The sequence below is a fragment of the Rutidosis leptorrhynchoides genome, chromosome 6, assembly GCF_046630445.1.
Source record: "Rutidosis leptorrhynchoides isolate AG116_Rl617_1_P2 chromosome 6, CSIRO_AGI_Rlap_v1, whole genome shotgun sequence".
In the NCBI taxonomy this organism is placed as follows: domain Eukaryota; kingdom Viridiplantae; phylum Streptophyta; class Magnoliopsida; order Asterales; family Asteraceae; genus Rutidosis; species Rutidosis leptorrhynchoides.
Genome location: NC_092338.1, coordinates 85,384,926 through 85,409,146, shown reverse-complemented (window position 1 = coordinate 85,409,146; position 24,221 = coordinate 85,384,926). Strand labels below are relative to the sequence as shown.

Here is a 24,221-nt window from a genome sequence, read left to right as displayed (position 1 = left end):
AGTGGTGTTATGTATAGTGAAATGTTGGAGCGTACCGTGCTAAGCCTCAATGGGTATTCGGAGCTCCTAATGAGGAAGAGTGACGGGTTTCTAATGTCGACTCGAGATCGTGCTTTACAATTGTGAGTTACAACTCGAGAATGTTATGCGTGAAGATTGTGATGATGGGATCGAAGGAAGTGTAAGACTTCCTATGTAAGGTGGTCGTGTAGTACCAATGTGCGGTATGAGACCAAATGTGAAGTTTGAGATCCCGGAGTGAGAGAATGAAGTTGTCGTTGCGGGTGCTCCCGTAGTGAAAAATCTGGGTTGTCGTGAAACCCGGACAGTATAATTGAATGAGAACAAGTTCGATATCGTGACGAATATCGTATTTTCCCTGTTGGGAAACGCAACCGTGGAGATTGTCAGTGGATTATTCCACTTTATGGACGAATGTGAGGCGGAGAGTGTCGATTCTGATTGTCTCACATCGAGACACGCGGATGTTGTTTGTTTGCGAGAGAGTGTTCCCTAGTAATGCGACTGTTAGTTGCATTGAAATGTCGAGACCATCTTTAACGGACGGTCTAGGTAGGAAGGTCCACCCGGCGTGGTGAATATTTTTGTAGATCGTGTGGCGAATTGCGGAATTTTGTGATGATAATTCGCCTTGACGGGATTCTAGTATATGATTAGTCTCCATGCTAGTACTCGGAAGCCGTCTGGTGTGATTGTGTCGTAGGGTTTAGAGGAGGAACCCTCGTCGAGTGTTGATGTTTTACTCAGCACATGGTGTATTATTGTTGTCCTGGATTAATCTAGTGACGGATTGGTCGTGTGCGGATTGACTGATTGAGTGATATGGTTACAGACATAGATTGAGGCGAGTTATAGCCGAGAGAACTTGAAGGTATATGTAGTGATTTTCATATTTTCCTATATGGAAACTCTGGACGTTGAGTGTATGAGTTATCGTTTGTTGCGGTAGTGCACGCTAGTGATTATTAGCGTGTGGTTAGATCTTCAGATTTGTAGAAGATGTTATGGATGTCGGGCTTGGTTGTGTTTCGTAAGATCGTGAGGCGTGACGACGATGTTTATCGACAAATTGTTCTACTCTTAGGATGATTGTGAAGTGTATGGTATGAGTTTAGATACTCGGCGTAGGAGCAACGGTTACAGTTGTTTCGACTCGTGGGTTGATTACCCAATATTGTTGTATTATGATGCATTAGTGCACGAAGCGAGAGTGCGGATGCAAGTACTACTTATGTGACTCCGCATTGGAAGCGGAGATGTTCGAGGGAGAACTGCTTAACTTCTATTATAGGTGCGGATCACGAGGACGTGATCCAATTTAAGTGGGGGAGAGTTGTAACACCCGTTTTCAGTTACGAGTTATTTCGAACGACATTCGAAATACGAGGCATGTAAGTGTATATTTGGATCCTAAATAAAGTTGGAGTTGATGTTCTAAAACCTTACCATTGGATAGTAAATCTCATTACATTTCCAACGATATTTGATTCGTCGAAAACGGAGTTACGGTTTGAAAGTTACGACGAAAACAAGTTCAGTTTCAGACTAAGTTCATTGGGACTCCGTCCAGACTTTGGGACGCCGTCCAACAAAGAAGCTTAGGACGCCGTCCAGAAGGCCTGACGGGCCAACAGCTCTATTTTACTCAAATTAAAAGGGGTATTTGGGTCTTTTCACTTGGGGTCGGTTTGAGATCATCAAAAATGATCTAGAACTCCATTTGGAGCTCATTCTCACCCACACAAAACACTCTCATCTTATTTTAGAGAGAGAGGGTTAATTTAGAGTGAGAAAGCTTGGTTTGGTGAAGAAGATGAGCGTTTCGGGTCAAAGCTCGAGAGTTAAAGTTGTTCCTTTCATTCACGACTACATTTTGGTAGTATTGGTAAGTCTCAACTCCGAATTTCATTGTTAAGATTCTTGTGTACATTTAGGGTTTGAGCTTGTTATTTGTAAAACCCTTTTAGATGATGAAGAGGGTTTATGGAAACCCACTATTTTTTATATTTTGCGGGTTTTGGGTTGGTTAATGATTTAAGCATGTTTAAGGTTTGTAAGTGGGGTATAATCACTAGTATTAGTGATTTTAGGAGTGTTGGAACTTGTAAGACCCATTTGGTGGTAAAATGGGTGAATTTGGGTTATGTTGAGATAAGGAAAACCCTAATAGCTATGATCTAGGGTTTGGCCATGTGAATTGAAGTTGTAAGGGTTAATTGTGTTGATTAGTCATTAATACACTTGTAAATGATGGAAGAATTGTAAATGGGTCATGTTTGGCTAAAATGTTATGTATAAGTGTTGAAATGGGTCAAATGAGTTGAGGTTGACCTAATTGGGTGAAATGGGTATGAAACACCCTAAGTTTGTGCTAATTGGTGTTAGTAGACTTACATCACTAGTTTTAGTAATTAAAGATGAGTCTTGGCCATTTTATGGGCGGTTTTGGGTGTGAGTGAGTATTGTAGTTAATTCCACAAGTTATGTATTGAATGTGTACTTATGTATTAGGTACCTTGCTCGAAGCATACGGAAGTGCTAAATCACCACCGACGTGATAAGGTGAGTGGAATAATTATATGCGTAGGTATATAATGTATCTATTTGTTGTAGCGTGAAATGTGTAGTGTCGAGGTGTTAAGTCACCACGTTTCACGTGAAAAGTGTAGCATCGAGGTGTTAAGATGCCACTCGGGTGTAGCATCGAGGTGTTAAGATGCCACCTAGGAGTGTAGTGTCGAGGTGTTAAGACACCACTCCGTAAAATAATGAGTGAAGCATCGAGGTGTTAAGATGCCACTCGGGGTGAAGTGCCGAGGTGTTAAGGTGTCACCCTAGGGGTTAGTAGTGCGAGGTGTTAAGTGCCCTAACGGATGTTGTGAACACCGATGGCGTTTTCGCGAGCGCCGTTCCCTTGTACTATTGGTTAACCATGGTTATTGTGTTGTAGTGTAAGCATATTACTTTGTTCATGTTATATATGCTTGTGTTATGCTAGCATGATTATTGGAGGTTATAGCTTGTATTTGTGACGATAAGCTAATTGTGTTTGCTAGCATGTTTGCGGTATTTGTGTAAGTGATTGCAAGTAGGTATATTATATATGTATGTATATAATTATTGCATTCACTAAGCTTTATGCTTACCCCTCTCGTTGTTTACCTTTTTACAGGTATTTTGTTATGAAGCTAGCTAGTTGTTAGACTAGATGCATAGGAGCGCTTGGGCTCGAAGGGGTAGCTTTTGGTTATATGGACGCAGATTGGGGATTTGGTAGTCTCCGGGATTATGCTCTTGGTATTGGGTTGGGTTATAGAGTCCTAATCCGTCTAAAGAATTAAATGGGTCGAAATCGTTACATTATTTGTAAAACGAGTCATTGTGGGCCCGGTGTTGTAAAACTTATGTTTATTGTGGAAATCTCTTAGTTTTACTTAATATGATGTGTTGTGAAAGTCGTTTCGTTTAAAAGTGTCGGGAAGCGGGTTTTCCACTCGCGTGAAATTGAAAAACTGATCAGTCCACTTTAGTTCATTTGGACGCCGTCCAAATGCTTGGGACGCCGTCCTATCTTTCAATAATTGGACGCCATCCAGATACACTACCATACAAAATTTTTTTTAAGGCGTATTTTTGGTAAAACGATGTCGGGTTGTTACAATGGCACATGGTGGTGATTAGGTTGATCGAGTCCAATCACCATCACGTGTCATTAGAACTTTGGTATGACTTACCGTAATATAACTACGTTGACATTATATTACGCTAACTCATACCTCCATCCCTACATCACTCCATAGGTTCAAGTTCGTGTAATCGTGAAGATTTAAAATGAACAAAGTGTAGCGACGTCCCTAACGTGACTCGTATTGAATCGAAAGAATTAGTGCAACTTTAAAGAAGCATTCCCCGAGGGAAGTGTATAAATGATTGTTCACGTTAATGTGGTTCAAGTCAAACGGTAACGTATTTAGGTATGAAAAGAGTAAGGAATCATGATAACGAATAGTACGTAACCGTAGTGATAAATAGTGACGAAGATACTCACCTAGAGTAGCGATGGTAGTAACAAGAAGTGGTAGATAGTAAGGAACACCGGTGTGACACCGATAGTAAGTTGAAACGGTGGTGAATAACAATCTGGGAGACAGAGTTCCCGAACAAGTGTGACTAATGAAGTCGTCGTCATCCTTACGCGTATGAATCTTGAATTTACGTATGTTACCAAAAAGTGGCAGAATATGGATTCGTATGATGAAAACTTGGTACCATTAAGAGGTTCACCTAAGAATGATTCAAGTATAATGCACAAGTAGTCAAGTAAGTGCTATCTATAGCAAATGTATGTCAGAATGCAATGGCTAACTATCCGGTTGTAGTCTAGGTTCACTAATGCGTCCTAACGACTCTGTCAGACACACTAATGCACATCCTAGTTCCCTACAACCAACGCTCTGATACCATCTGTAGCGACCCGACCAAATCATGTTTGACGGTGCCGACTACTTAGGTCCCGTTGCGTGGTCGTAGTCCCTATATGAGACTCGTTTGACCAAAAATATGTCGCGTTCATTTGAAACGTATCATGCTTGCAAAGTTTAGTTTACAAAACCGTTCGACGACAAGTTTAAGTTTACAAAAGTATAAAGTATAAATGAAATAACTTGCGACATAATTAGTTGAAAATCACGGTTTCTATAAATAGCGTAAGTATGTAGACAAAAGTTTGAATCCAAAGGTGCTATCACTAGCGTATGTATGTATGTATGCTTGACTCCAAGCAAGTATGAGTGTACGCGGAAGCATGTATCAAATAGCCAAGTATGAACCTGAGAAACATATAGAAAACTGTCAACGAAAAACGTTGGTGAAATCATATGTGTTTTAGTAAACGTTGCATTTGAACCACAAGATTTAATATAAGATGATTATCAAAATCATTTGCATTCCAAAGTTGTTGTTTGTATCGCGGGCACCCAATTATCAAACTTAACTGTTTTGCAACCTTTGTGTAGTGTTAGAACATACACTAGACCCGAAAATATATTTCATCCACTAACGGTAGCGAACCGTCCGAATGAGGCTCGTCAAGCCCATGTGATCACATAATATAAGTTCTCGTTTACACCCTGCAAGTGTAACTAATGATAATTGAATTGAGGATTTTTGTTCAAACCCGTACGTGGAATGTTCGTTTTCGTACTTGTGTTCAAAGTGTAAAAGTATGATACGTATATGTTTCTCATCCCATAGTTTAAAGCATAAAAGTTGTTTGAAAGATGAACTATGATCTCACCTCGAGTGCACGAGTATAAAAGTACTTTACAAAGTAAACGTGTGCATGATAGTTGCTTAGCCTTGACCTAAACAAGTAAGTTGTATTAATTAACCGGTTATGACACAAGGTCGGGCGAAATATGTTCAATTAGTCCTATGGCTCGTTACGACTCGATTAAATATAGCATGTGAATCACGTTGTCAAGTTTCATGCAAGAATCAAGTATAAAAGAAGATTAGAATGATTGCATAAACGTTTGGTTAAGTTTAACTAAAAGTTAAACTCGGTCAAGTCAAAGTCAACAAAAAATTCAACACGTTCGGGTCGGGTCCCGAACTATTTTTCTATGCTTAGAAGTCATATTTGAGCATGTTGGCCAAGTTACATCTTAATCGGAGGTGCGTAGCATAGTTGGAATTAAACGAAAAAGTGCAAAGTTGAACAGTCCCCAAACACGACCATTGCCGCGCCGCGACAGAGGAGGGCCGCGCCGTGACATTAGGCATGGCCTGGTACCTGGGCTATTTCAAAAGTTCAAGTCTTGATCCAAAATTTAATTTAGCGCAAAACACAAACCGTAAACACTTAGAATACTTATCTTATATCGTTGGAAAGCTCTTTTGACAAGGAATACAACTAACCACTTTTCATCAATCAAAAGCATCAATTACAATAACCGAAATCTCGTCAAGTGATCATTAAAGGTTTGTTTTCAAAGTTTCAAGTTCACAAAAAGCACTTTAAGATTCGAGAATCCAATTCACGCATATGATACGCCGTTTTGAAGGTAATGAAACATACATTACAACTAAACACTTACTAATAACATTTCATGGCATTCAGAACATCGAAAGTTCGTTTTAAGTCTATCAAACCCTAACCAAAATTCACAAAAATCAATAATCATGTGTTTGAAGTTTTCTTAATCAACCTACGCATCAAAACGAAGCTAGTGATACTAGTTACACAATTAAAACATGAACTTTAACAATTTGACAACATTAACTCATCCAAAATCAAAGATGAAGCACACCCATTTTCAAGTTCATGCTAGTTACTCCAAAACAACAAATCGAGCTAACAAAACATATATTCATGTTATACTTGAGCCATAGACACTAACTAACACCATTTCAAGTATATAAAACGAATTTAGAGAAATCTAGAGTTCTTAGAAAGTTACCCAAACGAGATGAAATTGGTACCAAAATGTAGAGGATGAAGAGAGGATCACGAATATGTAATTTGTTTTGATGTTTGCCTCTTGATCCGGATTTAGATGATGATTTTTGTGAGTTGGGTGTTTAAGTTCAAAAATGGAAGATGAGAAAGGAGAGAAAGAGATGAGGAGGTGAGTGGAAGTGAATGGGTGGATGAGGTGGGTTGACTAGTTGACCTAGTCAACTAGTTTGCCCACTTGGCAACCTCGGTCCCTCAAGTTTCAAAGCGAGTGCGGGAATTAACCAAACGAATATTTTAAAAACGCTCAAGTAAACGAGTGATGTTATAATTAAATAACGAGAATATTATGAACGTTTGTCAACGGAATCTACGAATATAAATAACGAAAGATATTATTTAAAAAAAAAGATAGTGTTAAAAATAAATTTAACGGAAAAACGCGGGATGTTACAACAATGGGTCCCCCTGGCGCAAACCCTTTTTTCCTTGAAAAAAACCATGAAGCTCTCCGTTCACATTTAAAGAAAAAGACGTCGTTGAGACACACTTCATAATCCTGTTGACCATAGTAGTATGAAATCCAAATTGATGCAGAATATATTCAAGAAAATTCCAATCAACAGTATCGTATGCTTTTTGAATATCCACCTTGAATGCACATCTAGGAATACCTCGATCTAAGTGATAATTTTTCATCAAATCCTGCGTCAACAAAATATTATCCGATATACGACGACCTGGTATAAATGCCGACTGGTTATCACTAACTATATACTTCAAACCATCTTTAATGCGGTTAGTGATAATCTTGCTAATAATTTTATAAATAACATTGCAACAAGAAATAGGCCGAAAATCATTAACCTTGGAAGGGACTTGAATCTTCGGAAGAAGAGAGATAGTCGTGTGATTAATCTCCTTTAGAAATTGCCCATTAGAGAAAAATTCTTTAATAGCCTCAACAACATCATCGCCAATAATATCCCACGCGTGCTTAAAAAAGGCAGTCGAATATCCATCCGGACCCGGAGACTTATCAACCCCAAAATTAAAAACAACATCCTTGACTTCACTCGTATCCACGGGTCTAATCATTCTTTGCGCAATGTCTAGAGGAAGGCGATTACTGAACAAATTTTGACGGTATGTAATGTTATTACATGTAGATGCATTACCCAAAACTTGGATATAATGATCCACAAAAATATTTGGCACGTCCACTCCCTGATGCACATTACCACCATGGTCAACAATATTGTGGATTTTACTTCTATGCTTTTTCCCTTGAACGACGTTGTGGAAATAGCTAGAGTTACTATCACCAACTCGTAACCATTCAATTTTTGATTTTTGCTTCAGGAAACGCTCCTCATCCAACACCGCCTCATTAAAAAGTTTCAAAGTTTCACTTTCTTTGACACGAATGTCTTTAGAATGAGGATTTTTATCCAACTGATATTGAATGTCATCAAGATCCTTCCGAATGTTTTGAACCCGCTCGTGCAAATTTCCCTTTGCCCACATGAGCTTCCGTAACGGTTTCTTTAACATGCGCAACTTTTTGACAATCTTATACATTTTGTGACCTTCAACCTCACTTCTCCACCCATTATCTACCACATTCAAAAAATCCTCATGGAACGCCACATGATTACTGAAGCGAAACGGTTTTCGTTTAGACCCAACAGCCTTTGGCAGTCGCAGAATAGAAGGACTGTGATCTGAGTTCCTGAACGGCTGAAATATAGCGAAAGCATCCGGGTAATCTTGCAAGAAAAAATCATTCGCCATAATATGATCAATCTTTTTAAGAATACCAGAAGTCGAGTTTGGGCGTTGGTTCCACGTAAACTGCAGACCCGTTCTATTAACATCCGTCGTGCAAAGTTGATCAACACATTCTTTAAATTCCCGCATAGGAAGAGTAGACCGAGACGACCCCGATGTAGATTCCTCAATTGCAAGAGAAGCGTTGAAATCTCCCATCATCACCCACGGATGGTTCCCGAAAAACTTTTTATGCATAAGTAAATCACGCCACAAAACCCTTCTTTGCACGTATTTATTAGCTGCATACACAAACGAGACAAACATCTGCGAGTTATCCTGAGTAAACCGAAGTTGGCAATGAATGACCTGATCCTATAGCGACAAAACCATGAGATTGACATCCTCCGGGTTCCACCAAATAATAATGCGCGTACCTCTAACACAAACCGAATTGTTTGAAGTCCATTCCCATCTCGAAAAAATAACAGAACAAACCTTGGCCAACTTATTGATGACCACATGTGATTCTAAAATGGCACATACTGATATTTTATTGCTAGCAACCACCTCTTGAACCTCCGTTTGCTTAGGGGTGCGGTTCATACCCCTTATGTTCCAAGCTGCGACGCTAATCATGGGACCGATTTAATCCGGGAGTGCTTGCCCCCTTGGTTTTTTCGGCCATAAACTTTGAAGTTTCAGTATTCTCTAGCTCGACATCACTCTCCTCATCCATTAAACCATTATCTATGATCTTATTTCGTGGCTCGTCATCCTCCTGCAACTCAGTTAGGGAGCCAAACGCATTACTTGTAATTATCTTTGTTTGATCAGCGTGAGTACTAGGCTCAGACTCCCCTGGCCCAGTAGTCTTGGGCATATTATTTTGATCACCAGTTTTCTTACCCACCGGTCTGTAAACCATCTTCTTTTTTTGAGGTCCCACAACATAACCATGATATTGCTTCTGGATATTTTTTCCACTGTATACACTCTTGCCTTTGTTTCCAACTACTTTAAACCCATCGACATCTTTATCGTTTACAACAATTTTCTCTTCAGCATTCTTTGGACATTGTAGATCATTATGGCCAAATACTTTACAACAAGAACATCTCGGTGGCTTCCATTTGTATTCAATACGAACCACCTCCACATTATTTGAATTCGTATTCAACTCGGTGGCTTCCATTCGTATTCAATTCGTATTCAGTAATCTTGGGCATATTATTTGAATTTGATACTTGCTTTCATCATACTTATTATATTTGCGTCCAATAATAATATCAAGAACATACAACTAGATTCATGAAGATGGATATGTCAAGAATGCTTCTTATGATGAGCATAAATGAGTTAATGATGCATTTTTTTTTTTTTTTTGGCAAAAGATACTCTATTTATTTAACATAGTCAAGTTGTTTTAGAAACATACTTGTATTTTCTTCCACGTTATTATATTTTGTTATTATTTAATATATTGTAGCACTTTCATTTTCATTCAATGGTTAATGGTTAATGTGTATCTAATTTGCAATGTCATCTTAACTATATGATTATAGAATTTTCATTCGCTTAATACTTTAAATAAATCATTCGACTATTTTATTTAAATAAATCCGTAGTTCCACCGGTCGTTGTACAACTATAACTTTAACTTTGTATTTTATTTTTATAAGACCATTAAAAATTTGTAAAAATAAATAAAAGGTCAAATCTATTTTGATGATAGAACTTTAAAATCTTTTACTTTTTTGTCACCGACTTATTATTTTCTCTCTTTGATTCAACCTCATTCCAAATCTCTACACAATATTATTCCCTCATATTCCCCTTTCGTTCCCATTCTTGTTCCGTCAAACCCTAATTTTCCTCGCAGGTACTTTTCTAATATCTCTTAATTGCACCATATTTAATCCAAATTGTATTGATTTATGTAACTTAATTCGTGTTTGTTGTTTCATTATATCGAAATTATATTGCTTGTATGCTCATTTAATCGTTCATATTGATGCAATTCCCTTTATTGTATTGACTTTGCTTTCTAATTGTAAATACCTAATTTTTTCATATTAGGGTTCTTATTTGTTACCAATGCAACAATAAATTGTTTTAATTGATTGATATTTCTATTGTTTTGTTATAGCCTGAATATGCCCTAGAATTTACATTTGCTTATTTTAATAAATTAACACAATTTTTATTGAATAGATTCGTTACTTGTAGTATTTGGTGGGACATTTTATGGCATTTGAATCCAAACTGAAAACAAAGACTGTTGATATAAAGAATTCAGAAGATACAAAAGCTGATTCGAACCATATTGTTGCGTCTGGAAAAAGTTTGCTTATTGATTCAGAAACTGTAGTTACCGAGTCTGGAAAATCCATACATTTTGCTAAGTTATCGATTGATGAGTGTTTATTGAGTGTTCATAAAACGATTACTGATCTTCCGGCAGCCTTAATATCTGAGATATTTAACTTTCTTGACCCAAAGGAGCTCGGTGTTGTTTCGTGCGTGAGTCCGTCTTTGTATAAAATTGCATCTGATCATCACGTTTGGAAAACGTTCTATTGTGAGAGATGGGGACTACCTTCAGTCCCCATCTCTATAAATGCAGAGTGTTCGGTTGAGAATTCGTGGAAACAACTTTTTGTCGAAAGAGAATTTCGTAGTAAGACGTTTTTGGGACGTTACAGTCTCGACACTCTTTATGGTCATATTGAGCCTGTTCGCACGCTTTTTATTTTGCCTTCAAAAAAACTTATATTCACTTCAGGCTATGATTCAATTGTTAGAATGTGGGATTTGGAAGATGGTATGTCGATTGCATCATCTCGACCTCTCGGTTGCACCATTAGAGCCGTTGCAGCTGATTCTAAGGTTTTAGTTGCTGGTGGGTCCGATGGGTTTATACACGGTTGGAGAGCCGAAGATGGTCACCCTCATTTATTCAACATTATAGGACCTCAAATGTCTTTAACCGAGTTTCGGCTTTGGGAACATGAAGGTCCTATAACTTGTGTTGGGTTAGATTTAACTAGAATTTACAGCGGGTCGTGGGACATGACCATACGGGTTTGGGATCGTTTGTCTCTCAAGTGTGTGCACGTTTTGAACCATAATGATTGGGTGTGGGCCCTGGTTCCGCGTGATTCTACATTAGTAAGTACTTCTTGTTCGGATGTATATGTTTGGGACACTAGTAGTTTTTCACTTATAGACGTTATTAAAGATGCCCATGTAGGTAATACTTATTCTCTTGCTAGAAGTCACACGGGTAGTTTTGTTTTCACCGGTGGAGAAGATGGGACGATACGTATGTTTGAGATTTGTAGTCATAGATGTGGTAGGTCCATGCGCCAGGTGGCAACGTGGGCCCCTCATTCGAGTCCAGTAAATTCCCTTTCGTTTGAGTTTCCGTGGCTAGTTTCCGCTTCGAGTGATGGCAAGCTTTCGCTTATTGATGTTAGGAAGCTTATAAAAAGATATCAACATTCGCCTAATAGGAAACGGTATTATATTAATGGAAATAAAGTGGACCGGGAAAATGTGGAGCCCCCACAAAGAATGTTGCATGGTTCGGGCGGGAGTTTATTTTGTGTAGGGATCGGTTTTGACCGAATTATAAGTGGAGGGGAAGATGGTACAGTTAGGATTTGGAATTTTTCGCAAGCATTTGAAACGGCTAAAAGAGTATCGGCTTTAAAAGCGTTACGTTATGAGAACCGAATGAGGCGTCGTAAGCTTCAGAATGAGATGGATAGTAAAGGTAAAAGGGCTGATCAGTGTTTAATTGCTGCTAAGAACAAGCGTGGGTTGACCCGTAAGGTCAAAGGTGAAAGGTCAACTCTTAAAGTCAAATATTTGAATTGCTGATGTTGGTTCTCTGGTTGCAGTTGTTACTTCCATGCTCATTCCAGTTGTGTTGTATACACTACTACTGCTATTATTATTATTATGGTAAACTCAGCCTTCTATTTTAGGAAACTAATGTTTCATTGTATTGAATTTTATTACATTCTTTGACATATAAAATTGCATGAAAAATAGCTTAATTGGTAGAGCATAGCCTTGCCAAGGCTGAGGTTGAGGGTTCAAGTCCTCTGCAGCTATCAGCTCTATATTTGTAGTACTCCGTAATAATAGTTAGATACTTAGATACATCGATAATTCTATATAATAAGGTTTAATCTTTACATTAAACGGTTAAGGTTGTCGTTGTTCAAGCTATCCGATGATTGAGTATTTTTACTCATATGTACAAAATTTAACTGGATTATTTCGTGGCATTTTCTAACCCTTTAACATGGTCACTTCAAGATTGTTGGGTTAGGGTAAATGTAAGGGTTATGAGTGCATCATTTTAGGGTTATTGGGTATTTGGGTTAGCTTGATAAGAAAAAGGTAAATCAGTCGAAATGCCCCTAAATCACGAAGTGTATAACGATATGCCATTGAAATTTCGAAATTGTCTAAATGCCCTAGACCACGCACGGTGCGTTCTGGGGGGCGTACGTGAGTGTTCCTCGTCGAGCTACGGGGTAAGTCGCTCGTCAACTTGCAAACGCACCACACACTTGACCATGCACGATGTGTGGTGCGTGTGCGAGTTGCAGGGTAAGTTGAAGCATAGCCAGTAAAACGGTCAACCACCAAGGCACCACACACACGAACACGCATGACCCAGAACTCACCGTGCGTGGTGCGTTTTCAAGATGCATTTTGGCAATTTTTGAAATTTCTAGTAAGGGCATGTTTGACACACAGTTTTTTGAAGCTTTTTGGAGCTTTTAACTTTTAGTTTTTATGAAAAAGCTTCTAATCAATAAAAAGTTCCGTTTGGTTAAAGAGCTTTTAGCTTTTAGAGAGGTTAAAAATCTCATATTTTTAAACGCTAGCTTCTCAAGCGTTTCAATTTTGAGAAGAGCTTTTTGTTTGTTAATTACACAAATACCCTTGCCAATACTTTAGCATACTCCCACTGTTAATAATCTTCCACGGTTAGGATTTGCCTCATATAAATGTAACTCACTTCTGGTGGGTCTCCTAGTGTACATCTTTAATGCTTCTTCCCCATTTTAATAAACATTTTGCTCTTCAAGAAAAGAAAAAAAGTAACGAAATAACTCTAAGATTACATCTAATGTTTACTGAGTACAAATTAAAAGAGAACATGAGATGAGCTTAATGATGTTAATAATCATGACACACGCACCGAAGGACTATTTGAAGGAAGAAGGAATGAGATGAAACATGTTCGTAACAATATTGCTACATTAATATGGAATGATCGTCATTAATAATTTAGTAGTATTATATATGTTTTCGGTTATTAGTAGTATTATATATATGTTTTTGGTTATTTGGTAATGACTGTTTTATTAAACTAAAATAGTGATATTTAAGTATTTTTTCTAGTGTCCATTTTTGTCATTTTACTTATTTTATAACAGCTCCAGCTTCTTTGCCAAACAATTAAATACATTTAAAAAGCTTCAGCTAAACGCTTTCAGCTAAACGCCTGCAGCTAAACGCCTGCAGCTAAACGCCTGCAGCTAAACGCTTGCAGCTTCCAGCTAGTTTTGCCAAACATACCCTACGTATTATTAAACACTTCGAGATTTACGAGCATTTCGACTAATATTCCCAATAAGAAAAATATTGCATTTTTTAATACAATAACAACAATATCCAATCACGCATATGTGAGGTACGGGGAGGTGAGATGTAGACAATATTTCCTCTGCCCTTGAATAGAAGATAAGTCGTTTATGCAACCACGAGTCCAGAAAAAATTATCCACTCTTGAATAGAAGATAAGTCGTTTCTCTAACCACGAGTCAAGAAAAAATTCTCCACCCACAGGAAGAGAAAGTCATTCCTCTCTACTTCAGGGTAGGGATTGCTTCAGTGAGGACCTCCGCAAAAAAAAAGTCGTCATGAAAATGGTAGAATCAAATTTCCATGGGTTTTAAAGTCTGCCTGAAAATCAATTTAGGCTCTACAAGGGCAGTCAAGTCGCCAATAAGTCGACGCTTGTAATTGCCTCAATTAATAGAGCCGAAAGGCATTGAAAACGGAACTCGAAAGGCATTGAAAAGCCCACTAGCAAATGTGAAATCAAACATTTAATATATATTAAGCCGAATAGTGTTTGTCTATTAACAGTAAATGTGGCATCAAAAGCCCACTAGCAAGGTGAATAGCCGACTAGCCGAGTACTACACTGCGTGATAACCTCCTCCTTTAGGTTCCTACTACCAACATTGATTACGCCTTTTTGTCGATCACTTGAGTGTACTTCAAACAACAATTATCATCATTCAAAACTGCATTGTTGAGACTCGATATGTTTTGGATGTAGTCTTGAAGCTACACTGTTACAGTATATATGTTTAAATCTAACTGAAGTCAGTAGTTAACACACGCTAGAAATTTATAAACCTGAAATTCAACAACAGTAAAACAATTGCATGATGCACCTTTAATATGTGTCAAAAGCGTCTAAGGAACTCTGTTGTTGTGAGTTGAATTTTTTTGTTTTTTACTATTTTATTTTTTTAACTGCAAATTCGTCATCGACTACTCTCATTTGCCACCCATACACGCGTTAGGAAGAAACTCCTCACATCCATCGCGCAAAGCGTACCCGAAATGTTTTAGGTTAACTGTTTGGCCAGCACAAACTGAGGCTTTTACTACTCAACCAAATTTTCAGTGATTTGTGAGTTGAGTTTTAGTAATTGCAGTTTTATCATTCCATTTTATTTTAGTGTATTGATTTTGATTTAATATGAATTTTAATTTAGTTTTAATTTAATTTTAATTTATCTTGTTGTTTGTTTTAACTTTGAAAATAGTACAATGTTAAACTTGTTAGAGTTGAGTTTGCTCCTCTCGAAGGAACTGAAAAGAACTACATGGCATGGGTCATAAATGTGACCAAAAAATTACTCCCTCCGTTCCAAATCTATTGTCCCCAGACAAAAAACACGCAGTTTTAGAAAATTCCACTAACTTCATTCTTCACCAATAATATATCTTCTCTCTCCAGAATAACCTCTTTTGATTGGTTGAAAAAGAATCTGGATAATTAATTTGGGACATCCCAAAATAGAATAATGGACAATAGATTTGGGACGGAGGTAGTAGTTATCTGGTAAAAAGCAATACCAATATTCTCATTCTTTTCTACATTTGACCAAAAATATTTGCCATGGTCAAACTTCAATTTTTTTTTTCTTTTCTACTTCCCCACAAACTTGACACCATGCCATCTCCTTATATATATATATATATATATATATATATATATATATATATATATATATATATATATATATATATATATATATATATATATATATATATATATATAGTGGTAGGATCAAGAGGGAAGTAACCATTCGGGGGGAAGCGGGGGGAAGTAAATTTTTTTTTTTTTTTTCGTTTTTTGAAAAAACTTTGTTCACGAACATTATAGATGAGATGAAAATATGAACATTTAGTAGAGACACTTTGTGATAAATATTTTTATTTTGGCGGAAAAACACTCGAAGAAGTAATATATAACAATTATCGTGTTTTTCGAGCGTATTTTGAGGTTTTAGCTATTGGGGTTTAGATATTAGGGTTTAGATATTAGGGTTTATAGGGTTTAGATATTAGGGTTTAGAAATTTAGGGTTTAGGGTTTAGATTTAGGGTTTAGATTTATGATTTAGATTGAGTTTTTAACACGAACGGTTTAGAGTTTAGGGTTTAGGGTTTAAGGTTTGGTGTTTTGGGTTTATGGAATAAACCCAAAACCCTAAACCCTAAACCCTAAACTCTAAATCGGGCTAAATTTTACTTCACAAAACATGAAGAAAAAAAACGTTCATATTCTTCACGAACAATATTATCTTGAATGTTATTTTTGTCGATCGTTTTTCCGCCTAAATAATAACATTCATCACGAAGTGTCTCTTCTAAATGTTCATATTTTCGTGTGATCTTGATGCCGGAAAAAAAAAATTCAAAAAAAACGGGAAAAAAAAATTTGCTTCCCTCCGCTTCCCCCGATTGGTTACTTCCCCATTGATCCTGCCCCTATATATATATATATATATATATATATATATATATATATATCAAATTTCAACTTCATAAAAATATTACCAATAATCATTTCATTCAACTCATTTCTAGAAAGACAGTATTCTAATTTCTCAATTCAATCACGCACAAGGCCCGATACTTCTGTTTCTACTAACAAGATGGTATGCTATCTTCTCTGTTTTCAATCATTGTGTTCAAAGATATGCTCTTTTATTTATGTATCTATCTTAAATTATTATCTGGATTACTATTTGTTTCAAATATTAATCATCGTCTTTAGGTTACTTGTTAAATTTAAAGCTAGATTTCAAGATAATATTACGCCAAAATAGGTTCCTTCTATGATATGTGTATAGATAGATTGGGTTGTATTAGGTTAGTAGACAAATTTTACTAATTTTGTAATTGACATGATATGATGGAAGTCAACTTGTGATTAAATGTGTTCTTATTATATAAAACAGGAAGAACAAGTGAAAAGTCAACCACAAGAAATGAATTTGACTATACAGAATGATTTCATGTTAGAAACTAACAAACCAAAATCAGAGTCAATACAATCTGTTCAAACTCAAAATATTTCAGATCAATCTCAAACTATTAGAGATCAAACAAAGGTAGATGATGGTTACAATTGGAGAAAATATGGTCAAAAGCTAGTCAAAGGTGGCGAAATCCCTCGCAGTTATTACAAATGTACGTTCGCTAATTGTTCAACAAAGAAGAAAGTCGAAAGAAATTTAGAAGGACGTATAACAGAGATTATTTACAGAGGAAATCATATTCATGCCAAGCCTCAAAATGCGAAAGAGTCATCTTCAAACAATTACATTGAAGCCCCAACTAAAAACAATCATTTTGATTCTTCAGCTTCATTTGGGGAAGATGATTTCATGTCAAATACTAACAAACCAATATCAGAGTTAATACAATCTGTTCAAACTCAATATATTTCAGATCAGTCTCAAGCTACTACAGATCAAACAAAGTTAGAAGATGGTTACAATTGGAGAAAATATGGTCAAAAGCAAGTCAAAGGTGGCGAAATCCTTCACAGTTATTATAAATGTACATTCCCTAATTGTTCAACAAAGAAGAAACTTGTCATAAATATAGAAGGACTTATAACAAAGATTGTTTACAGAGGAAATCATATTCATGCCAAGCCTCAAAATGCCAAAAAGTCAACTTCAAACGCTTGCATTGAAGCCCCAAATGAGAACAATAATTTTGATTCTTCAGCTTCAACTGGGGACGATGATCTTGAGCAAGCCTCGTCGATGAGTAGATCCGGAGATGACCATGAAATTGAGCCCGGGGCAAAGAGATGGTAAGTGTACTTAGAATATAAGTGTGATTGCGATTGACTAAATGCTAACAATCTCTCTTTTCACTAACTTTTTAATTTAAATGGATTTTATAGGAAAGGAGAAACCGAGCAGTAGAACAGTTCGAGAACTGAAAATTTTGCTATTAGACTAGTTGCAGTGGTAGGGGGCGTGGCTTGGTGGTGTGGGTTGTTTTTTGTACTTTTTTGATGATTATGATGTGTGAGTTTTTTGTGTGAAGTAGTGGTGGTGTGCGTTTTTGGTGTGGGTTATAAGTATTGTGATGATGTGTTAAAATATTATTGCGTTAGGTATTAAAAAGGAATAAAAATAATATATTTAAAATAATAAGAAATTAAAAAAACAAAAGCAATGTGTGTTGCATGTTCCGTTGCTTACCAACGCACGCAGACCAAATTGCACAATCCAACGCTCCAATATTTGGGTGAGGGGGCATTGCTTGGAGCCATGTAGGATCCAACAAGCGTTGGATTTCACCGATACAATCGGTCTTATAAGAACTTTTAACCCTAACTATGACGTGGAGTCAGTTGGTGAACTTTTTGGCGAAAAGGTGAGTTTTTAATTGTGACGTGACAATATCATGATGGAGTGAAGTTAAATAATGGCGAGTGTTAAGTTTAAGTGTTAAATTTGTATCAAAAATGTTTTGGGTAATGTGGTAAAATATAATTAGAACTTGTGATGATCGCTCCAAATCCATATGGACGAACACGTCATTCATCGATTTCATTGCGAGGTATTTGACCTCTATATGATACGTTTTGTAAACATTGCATTCTTTTGAAAAGGCACACCATAAATGAATATTTAAATCAAAGGTTTTCGACATCTGATGATTTCTACATATAGACAATCACCGTAAATAATAGTTTACAATAGTACTTCCATTGACAATGCAGTCAAAATAAGATACATGGTGATGATTTGGTGAATGCAACGTTTCCTTGATAAATATGCCATGTAAGACTCCATGCACATAGCTTGTCTAACATATAAGCAAACAGCGGAAGACTTCTAGGAACCTGAGAATAAACATGCTAACAAGTGTCAACACAAAGGTTGGTGAGTTCATAGTTTTAGTATTTCGCATAATCTGTATATAAAGGTGGATCACAAGATTTCGGTTGTTCAATCCAGAAACGTTTATCAAAATATTCTACGAAATTGAGCACCCTGGTAACTAAACTTAACGTATATATAATTTGTACCCTTTGTATAATCATCTTAATAATACACGTAAACCAACGTGTACGCTTCTCAAATAGCATACGTCCGTTAAAAGGCTAGTGCTCTAGCTCGGACGGGGATATCAAGCCCTATGGATCCATATACTACTACTCGCGCCCACCAATTCTTATAACTGGCAGTTACTAGTTACCAAAGCTAAGGGATTTTCGGTTCAAACTCAGTGTAGAATTTAGTATGTACTTGTATCCATTGCGTTTAAAATAAAGTGCATGTATTCTCAGCCCAAAAATATAGATTGCAAAAGCAATTAAAAAGGGAGCAAATGAAACTCACACTTTATAATTATTGTAAAACAGTTATTAAAGCATTTGCATGTATTCTCAGCCCAAAAATGTAAAGGGTAAAAGGGATCATATGAAACTCACCTTAGCCGCATAAAAAGTCGTTCACCAAAATGTGACCGAAACTCGGATTACCAAATAACCGTAGATCTCAACCTAGAGAACATATGCTGGTCAATAATTGTTTATCAAGCTAGGTCAGGTCATAGTGTATCACAATCCTAATGCTCGAGACCGACATACAATAGTTATCAAAAGTTATTTCAAAAAGTCAATCTGACTCCATACAATAGTTGAATGATCATGGCAATAGAATCATTTTAATATTTCACATAGTTTTCCAATTCTTGTAAAATTAAACTATAGTTTTTATAAGGCTTTAAAATATGATAAAACAATCAGTTTTGACAATTGTTCAATAAAACGAGACGTGCCTTATATAAGATTTCAGTTACTCGGTTGGTAATATTTAAAAGTCCATTTTATCAATCTCGTAAACAAGTTGTTTATATCTTAATTGCAGATTCAAAAGCAATTTCAATTAACGTCAATCATAATTCAGTTGATCATATATTTTAATCCGTTCATCGAAGCTATTCGATATCTAAATGAAAAGTTATTGATTTTTCGCCAGCTTTCCAAAAACATGTATATCATATACCTTTTACCAGTAATATATGTATTTAATTCGTGATTCATTATAACTGTTTAACGACGAAATTTAGCATACAAGCATGTATAAATATATATACTCGAGCACTGGACATGGATACACAATTAATATATAAAAAATAAAATATGAGTGCTTACGTATCAATATTGAGATTCAATATTGTAGGAAAGTACGTAAACGTAACGGAGATGATAAACACTAGGTTTGACTTTACGAGCATAATCCCCAAATCATACCATAACCTCCATAGCTATAACTCATAATTTCCTTAGCTCTATCCCGCTCGAAAAACCATTTTGGAAGTGACAAGCTCATGACCTCGTCGTAGTATTTTATGTATAATATTACTAAAAATATTAAGATTAATAATAATAATAATAATAATCTTAATAATATAATAATAATAATAATAATAATAATAATAATAATAATAATAATAATAATAATAATAATAATAATAATAATAATTAATATAAATAATAAATAATAATAATATTACACATGGAGTAATATATGTGTAAGAACTCGAGCAGAAACTGGACTTTTATAGGCAACTTTTTGAAATCTGATGCCCATGCGATCGCATGGGTTTTTAGTGTATTTGCCATGCGATCGCATGGCTGCCTGATCCAGCTCAAAATGTTTTTGTTTTCTTGTTTGTCGACATATTATTATATAATATATATAATATATATAATTTAAATAATTAATTATATATTATATTAAATTCATGTGCATAGTTGACTTGTAATTTTCGTTCCGATGACCCGTACGTTGTCACTCGACTCATGTCCCGGTTCCGGTTTCTCGAACGCATTTTTGTACGCTTAGAAAACTCGCAATTTACGTTTTGTGACTCGTACCTTTGTCAAAATATAGTTTTAAATTATCAATAAACTATATCATTCAAAGTGTATCTTAAACTTTCGAGTGTTTTGGTCATTTACTTCTATAAATCATTGTCTCGCTATTTGTTGATATATATATATATAATAACAAATCGTTTTATGACCAAGTTAATATATATTTTCAACATTCATAAACACGTTTTAAATATACGTCGCAAGTTATTCATACAATTAATATTCCAACTTATCATATATATTCAAATAAATATTTAAACCAATAAGTTTAATGTACGGTATTAAACAATTAAAACTTTATTACGTTTTCAAGTTATAGTATATATATATGTATCTATTTACATGTAATGGTTCACGAATCGTTGAGAACAACCGAAGGGTACTTGAATAGTTCAAAAATTTTGAGATTCGGTTTTACAGACTTTGCTTATCGTGTCGGAAACGTTAAATCATTTAAAGATAAAGTTTAAATTTGGTCAGAAATTTCTGGGTCATCACAGTACCTACCCGTTAAAGAAATTTCGTCCCGAAATTTGAGTGAGGTTGTCATGGCTAACAATAAAAATGTTATTATGACGAATATGAGTCGATAAATAGAGTTTTATCACTATTGAATAATATGGATAAAACAATCCAATTACTTGAAGCGTATGAGAGAAGCCGTCGCAATAAAGTGAAATGGAGAATAGAGATTCATCTTAACTTTTGATGTATTAACGATTGATTTTCGGAATTTAAGGAATAGAAAATCTTCATAATCTATATAAGATTTGATTCTTCGGAATTTGTGGAAATTAGGATTTTCTTTGATTAAATGCGTAATCTGCCTCGATTGCTATGTCTGATATTTCGCTATAAATTGACCTCTTCCGTTTCATTTCTTTCACCACTCCTACATCTTCTTTCTTATTTCATACATCCCAATAGATTGTGAAAATGCTTAATCCAGTTCTGATTCTTGATATTTTTTTGGCTATCGTATCCTTCATTCTTCTTTTTCATCTGCCACCAGAGGAGGTTATTTTCTTCTACTATTACCTTGGGGTTATAGTGTTTTTCATTCTCCCGTGTCTTTATATTGCTATACGCATTGACATACACGGTTTGTAATTTCATGTTTGTTATCGGGCTTTATATCTCCCCTTATATTTCAATGTCCCTACTTCTGTCTTCTATAATCATTGTCATTCACGGTTAATACTCCCTCTTATTTGCTGCGATTTATACTCCAATTTCTATTTCGGAGCTTTGTCCCTTCGTTTCTTCTTCTTGCGATTAGGCATCTCTTGTAATGGTCCAGAATTCGTAGTTATGGAGTTTTGGATAAACATAGTTAATGTTCTAAGAAAGAAACGGTAATGGCACAATTTGACTTGTCAAATTACCAGAATATCCGGAAAAGACCGAATCATCAAGAAATATATTTTCTTGATATATTTAGAGATTATATGGAATGAAAGAGTTATGTAACATGGTTTATGATGAGGGTGGGATCTGTGAACCTTTATCAAGTTCCATTAGAAACTCAGCATGACTTACTGTAATATAATCATGTTGATCAAGTGTCATTATATTATACTAACTCATGCTTCAATTCCCAACATTACTTTAAAACATCTATTTTTCGAATTTTTCAGATTTTAGAAACTAAAATAGTTTCTTTTATGATGTAACAAAGAAAGCGCGAAGAGATGAATGATTTCAGATAAGAATGGTTATAAAAAAAGTATCTTCAGAAATATGGAGGATATTTATAATGGAAGATACGATGATATCTTAGAATATTTAAGATAAGATGATGATGAAGAATATTGTCCGCAAAGGTTTTAGAGTAAGGAGCAAGGTATTTGCTAAGGATTTCAGTAGACACTGAATCATTTGTATTCTTTGAAGGTAGATTTCGTTTTTGTGATTTGTCCACAGCCTCCTTCATGGTTTGCTCAATCCGTTTTTCAGTTCCAAACCTTCTCTTTTCTCAGCTTTACCACCATACTATTCTTTATCATCAAACTTTTGACTGTTAAGGTCATTTACAGTTTTTGCTGCTTCATCAGCATTTTTCCAAAATAAGGAGAACTATTTTCGTAGTTTGGGGTGTTTTTCAGAAACTTCACATTCGAAGTATGTAAGTCTAGAAGACAGATGTTATCTATATATAACTGTTGTCGTAGAAAATGCTGCGAGATTCAAAATACTGATTGCTAATTCTCGGTGGTTGGTATGGCATTTATTGTTACAAGATGTGGATGAGTACATGATAGGGTTTCAATGAGTATAAGGATTTTTTGAAAGGTCAAGGATTAATAAAGTTGTTGATAAATTTACTGCTAATGTGGTGGAACATGAAAGGTTTCCCGGTAACAAGAACGTATATGTCAAGGTTATAATAAGGCTAATCTGAAAAGTCGAAGTTGACTAGTTGGAAGTGTGATAAAACTGAATACTTTGAAAAGGGATTGCAAGATTATTTTCGGTAAAAACAACGCTAAAGGATCTTGCAAAGTTTTGAAGTCAAAGTATAGCTTTGAAAGATGTAGAGATCTAAGAATGATGTTACTAGTTCAGAGTTATGACTTGGATTCTGTTCTGTCAGAATATGTAATCAAATTTAGATGAGGATGGTTGCTTTGATTTTTATAAAAGAATATATATTGTTGTGAAAGTAGTGAGTATAGTTGATGATTTGTTGAATCAGAATCGAAAAATGTAACATATTAATTGTGAATTTATATATCTCTCGGGTATTATCTACCCGTTAAAATATTCTCACCATTAACAGTTTGTATAAAAGAATTTTCTTAATTACAATCTTCATTAAAATATACCTACATATATATTTTTCTTAGATGTAATCATGGATTTAATGAGTTAACATAATATTAATCTCATCTGGTTTTTGACTAGGACTAGAATATATAATCTCTAAAACTTTTAGAAACTACATATTCTCTGCAAAATATTTCTTCGATGAAGTTATGAATCAATACTTCATCGTTTGTTGTTGTTGGTATTCCTTGGTATCTATGGTGCGTATGACGTTGATGTTCAAGGTACATATTGTGATGTTGAGGCTTGCGGTGCGGATGTTGTTGGTGGTGGTAATGGTACTGTTGGTGTTGTTGTCGGTGGTATTGTTGATGCCGGTGATTCTGCTGGTGCTTATAACCTTTGCACCATATTCTCCAAAGCCACTACCCGAGTGCGAAGCTCGTTGACTTCTTCTACTACACCGGGATGATTGTCAGTTCGGACGAGCGGATGAATAAGATTCAGAATTTGAGATAGTATATTATCGTGACGAGATACTCTGGAAATGAGAGAGAAAATAGTGCCTCGAACAGGTTCGCCGGTAAGTGCTTTAGGTTCTTCGCCAAGAGGGAAATGTGGTGAATGGAAGGGATCACCTTCTTCTTGTCTCCAATGACTAAGCAGTCTACGAACCCATCCC

General features: G+C 35.7%; 2 protein-coding genes across 2 annotated transcripts; both read left to right on the top strand.

Annotated features, from left to right (window-relative positions):
- The first annotated feature begins 10,041 nt into the window (after window positions 1–10,041).
- On the top strand, window positions 10,042–12,302 carry LOC139853161 (F-box/WD-40 repeat-containing protein At5g21040-like). The gene is made up of 2 exons (XM_071842539.1): window positions 10,042–10,130; window positions 10,478–12,302. The coding sequence occupies exon 2, from the start codon at window positions 10,496–10,498 to the stop codon at window positions 12,131–12,133; it is 1,638 nt and encodes a 545-aa protein (XP_071698640.1). The 5' UTR covers window positions 10,042–10,130; window positions 10,478–10,495; the 3' UTR covers window positions 12,134–12,302.
- Window positions 12,303–16,850: 4,548 nt separating this feature from the next.
- On the top strand, window positions 16,851–17,459 carry LOC139853830 (probable WRKY transcription factor 33; the record flags this gene model as incomplete). Its single annotated transcript, XM_071843178.1, has 1 exon — window positions 16,851–17,459. A coding segment is annotated over exon 1 (609 nt), but the record flags the coding sequence as incomplete, so codon positions are not given.
- Window positions 17,460–24,221: the final 6,762 nt, after the last annotated feature.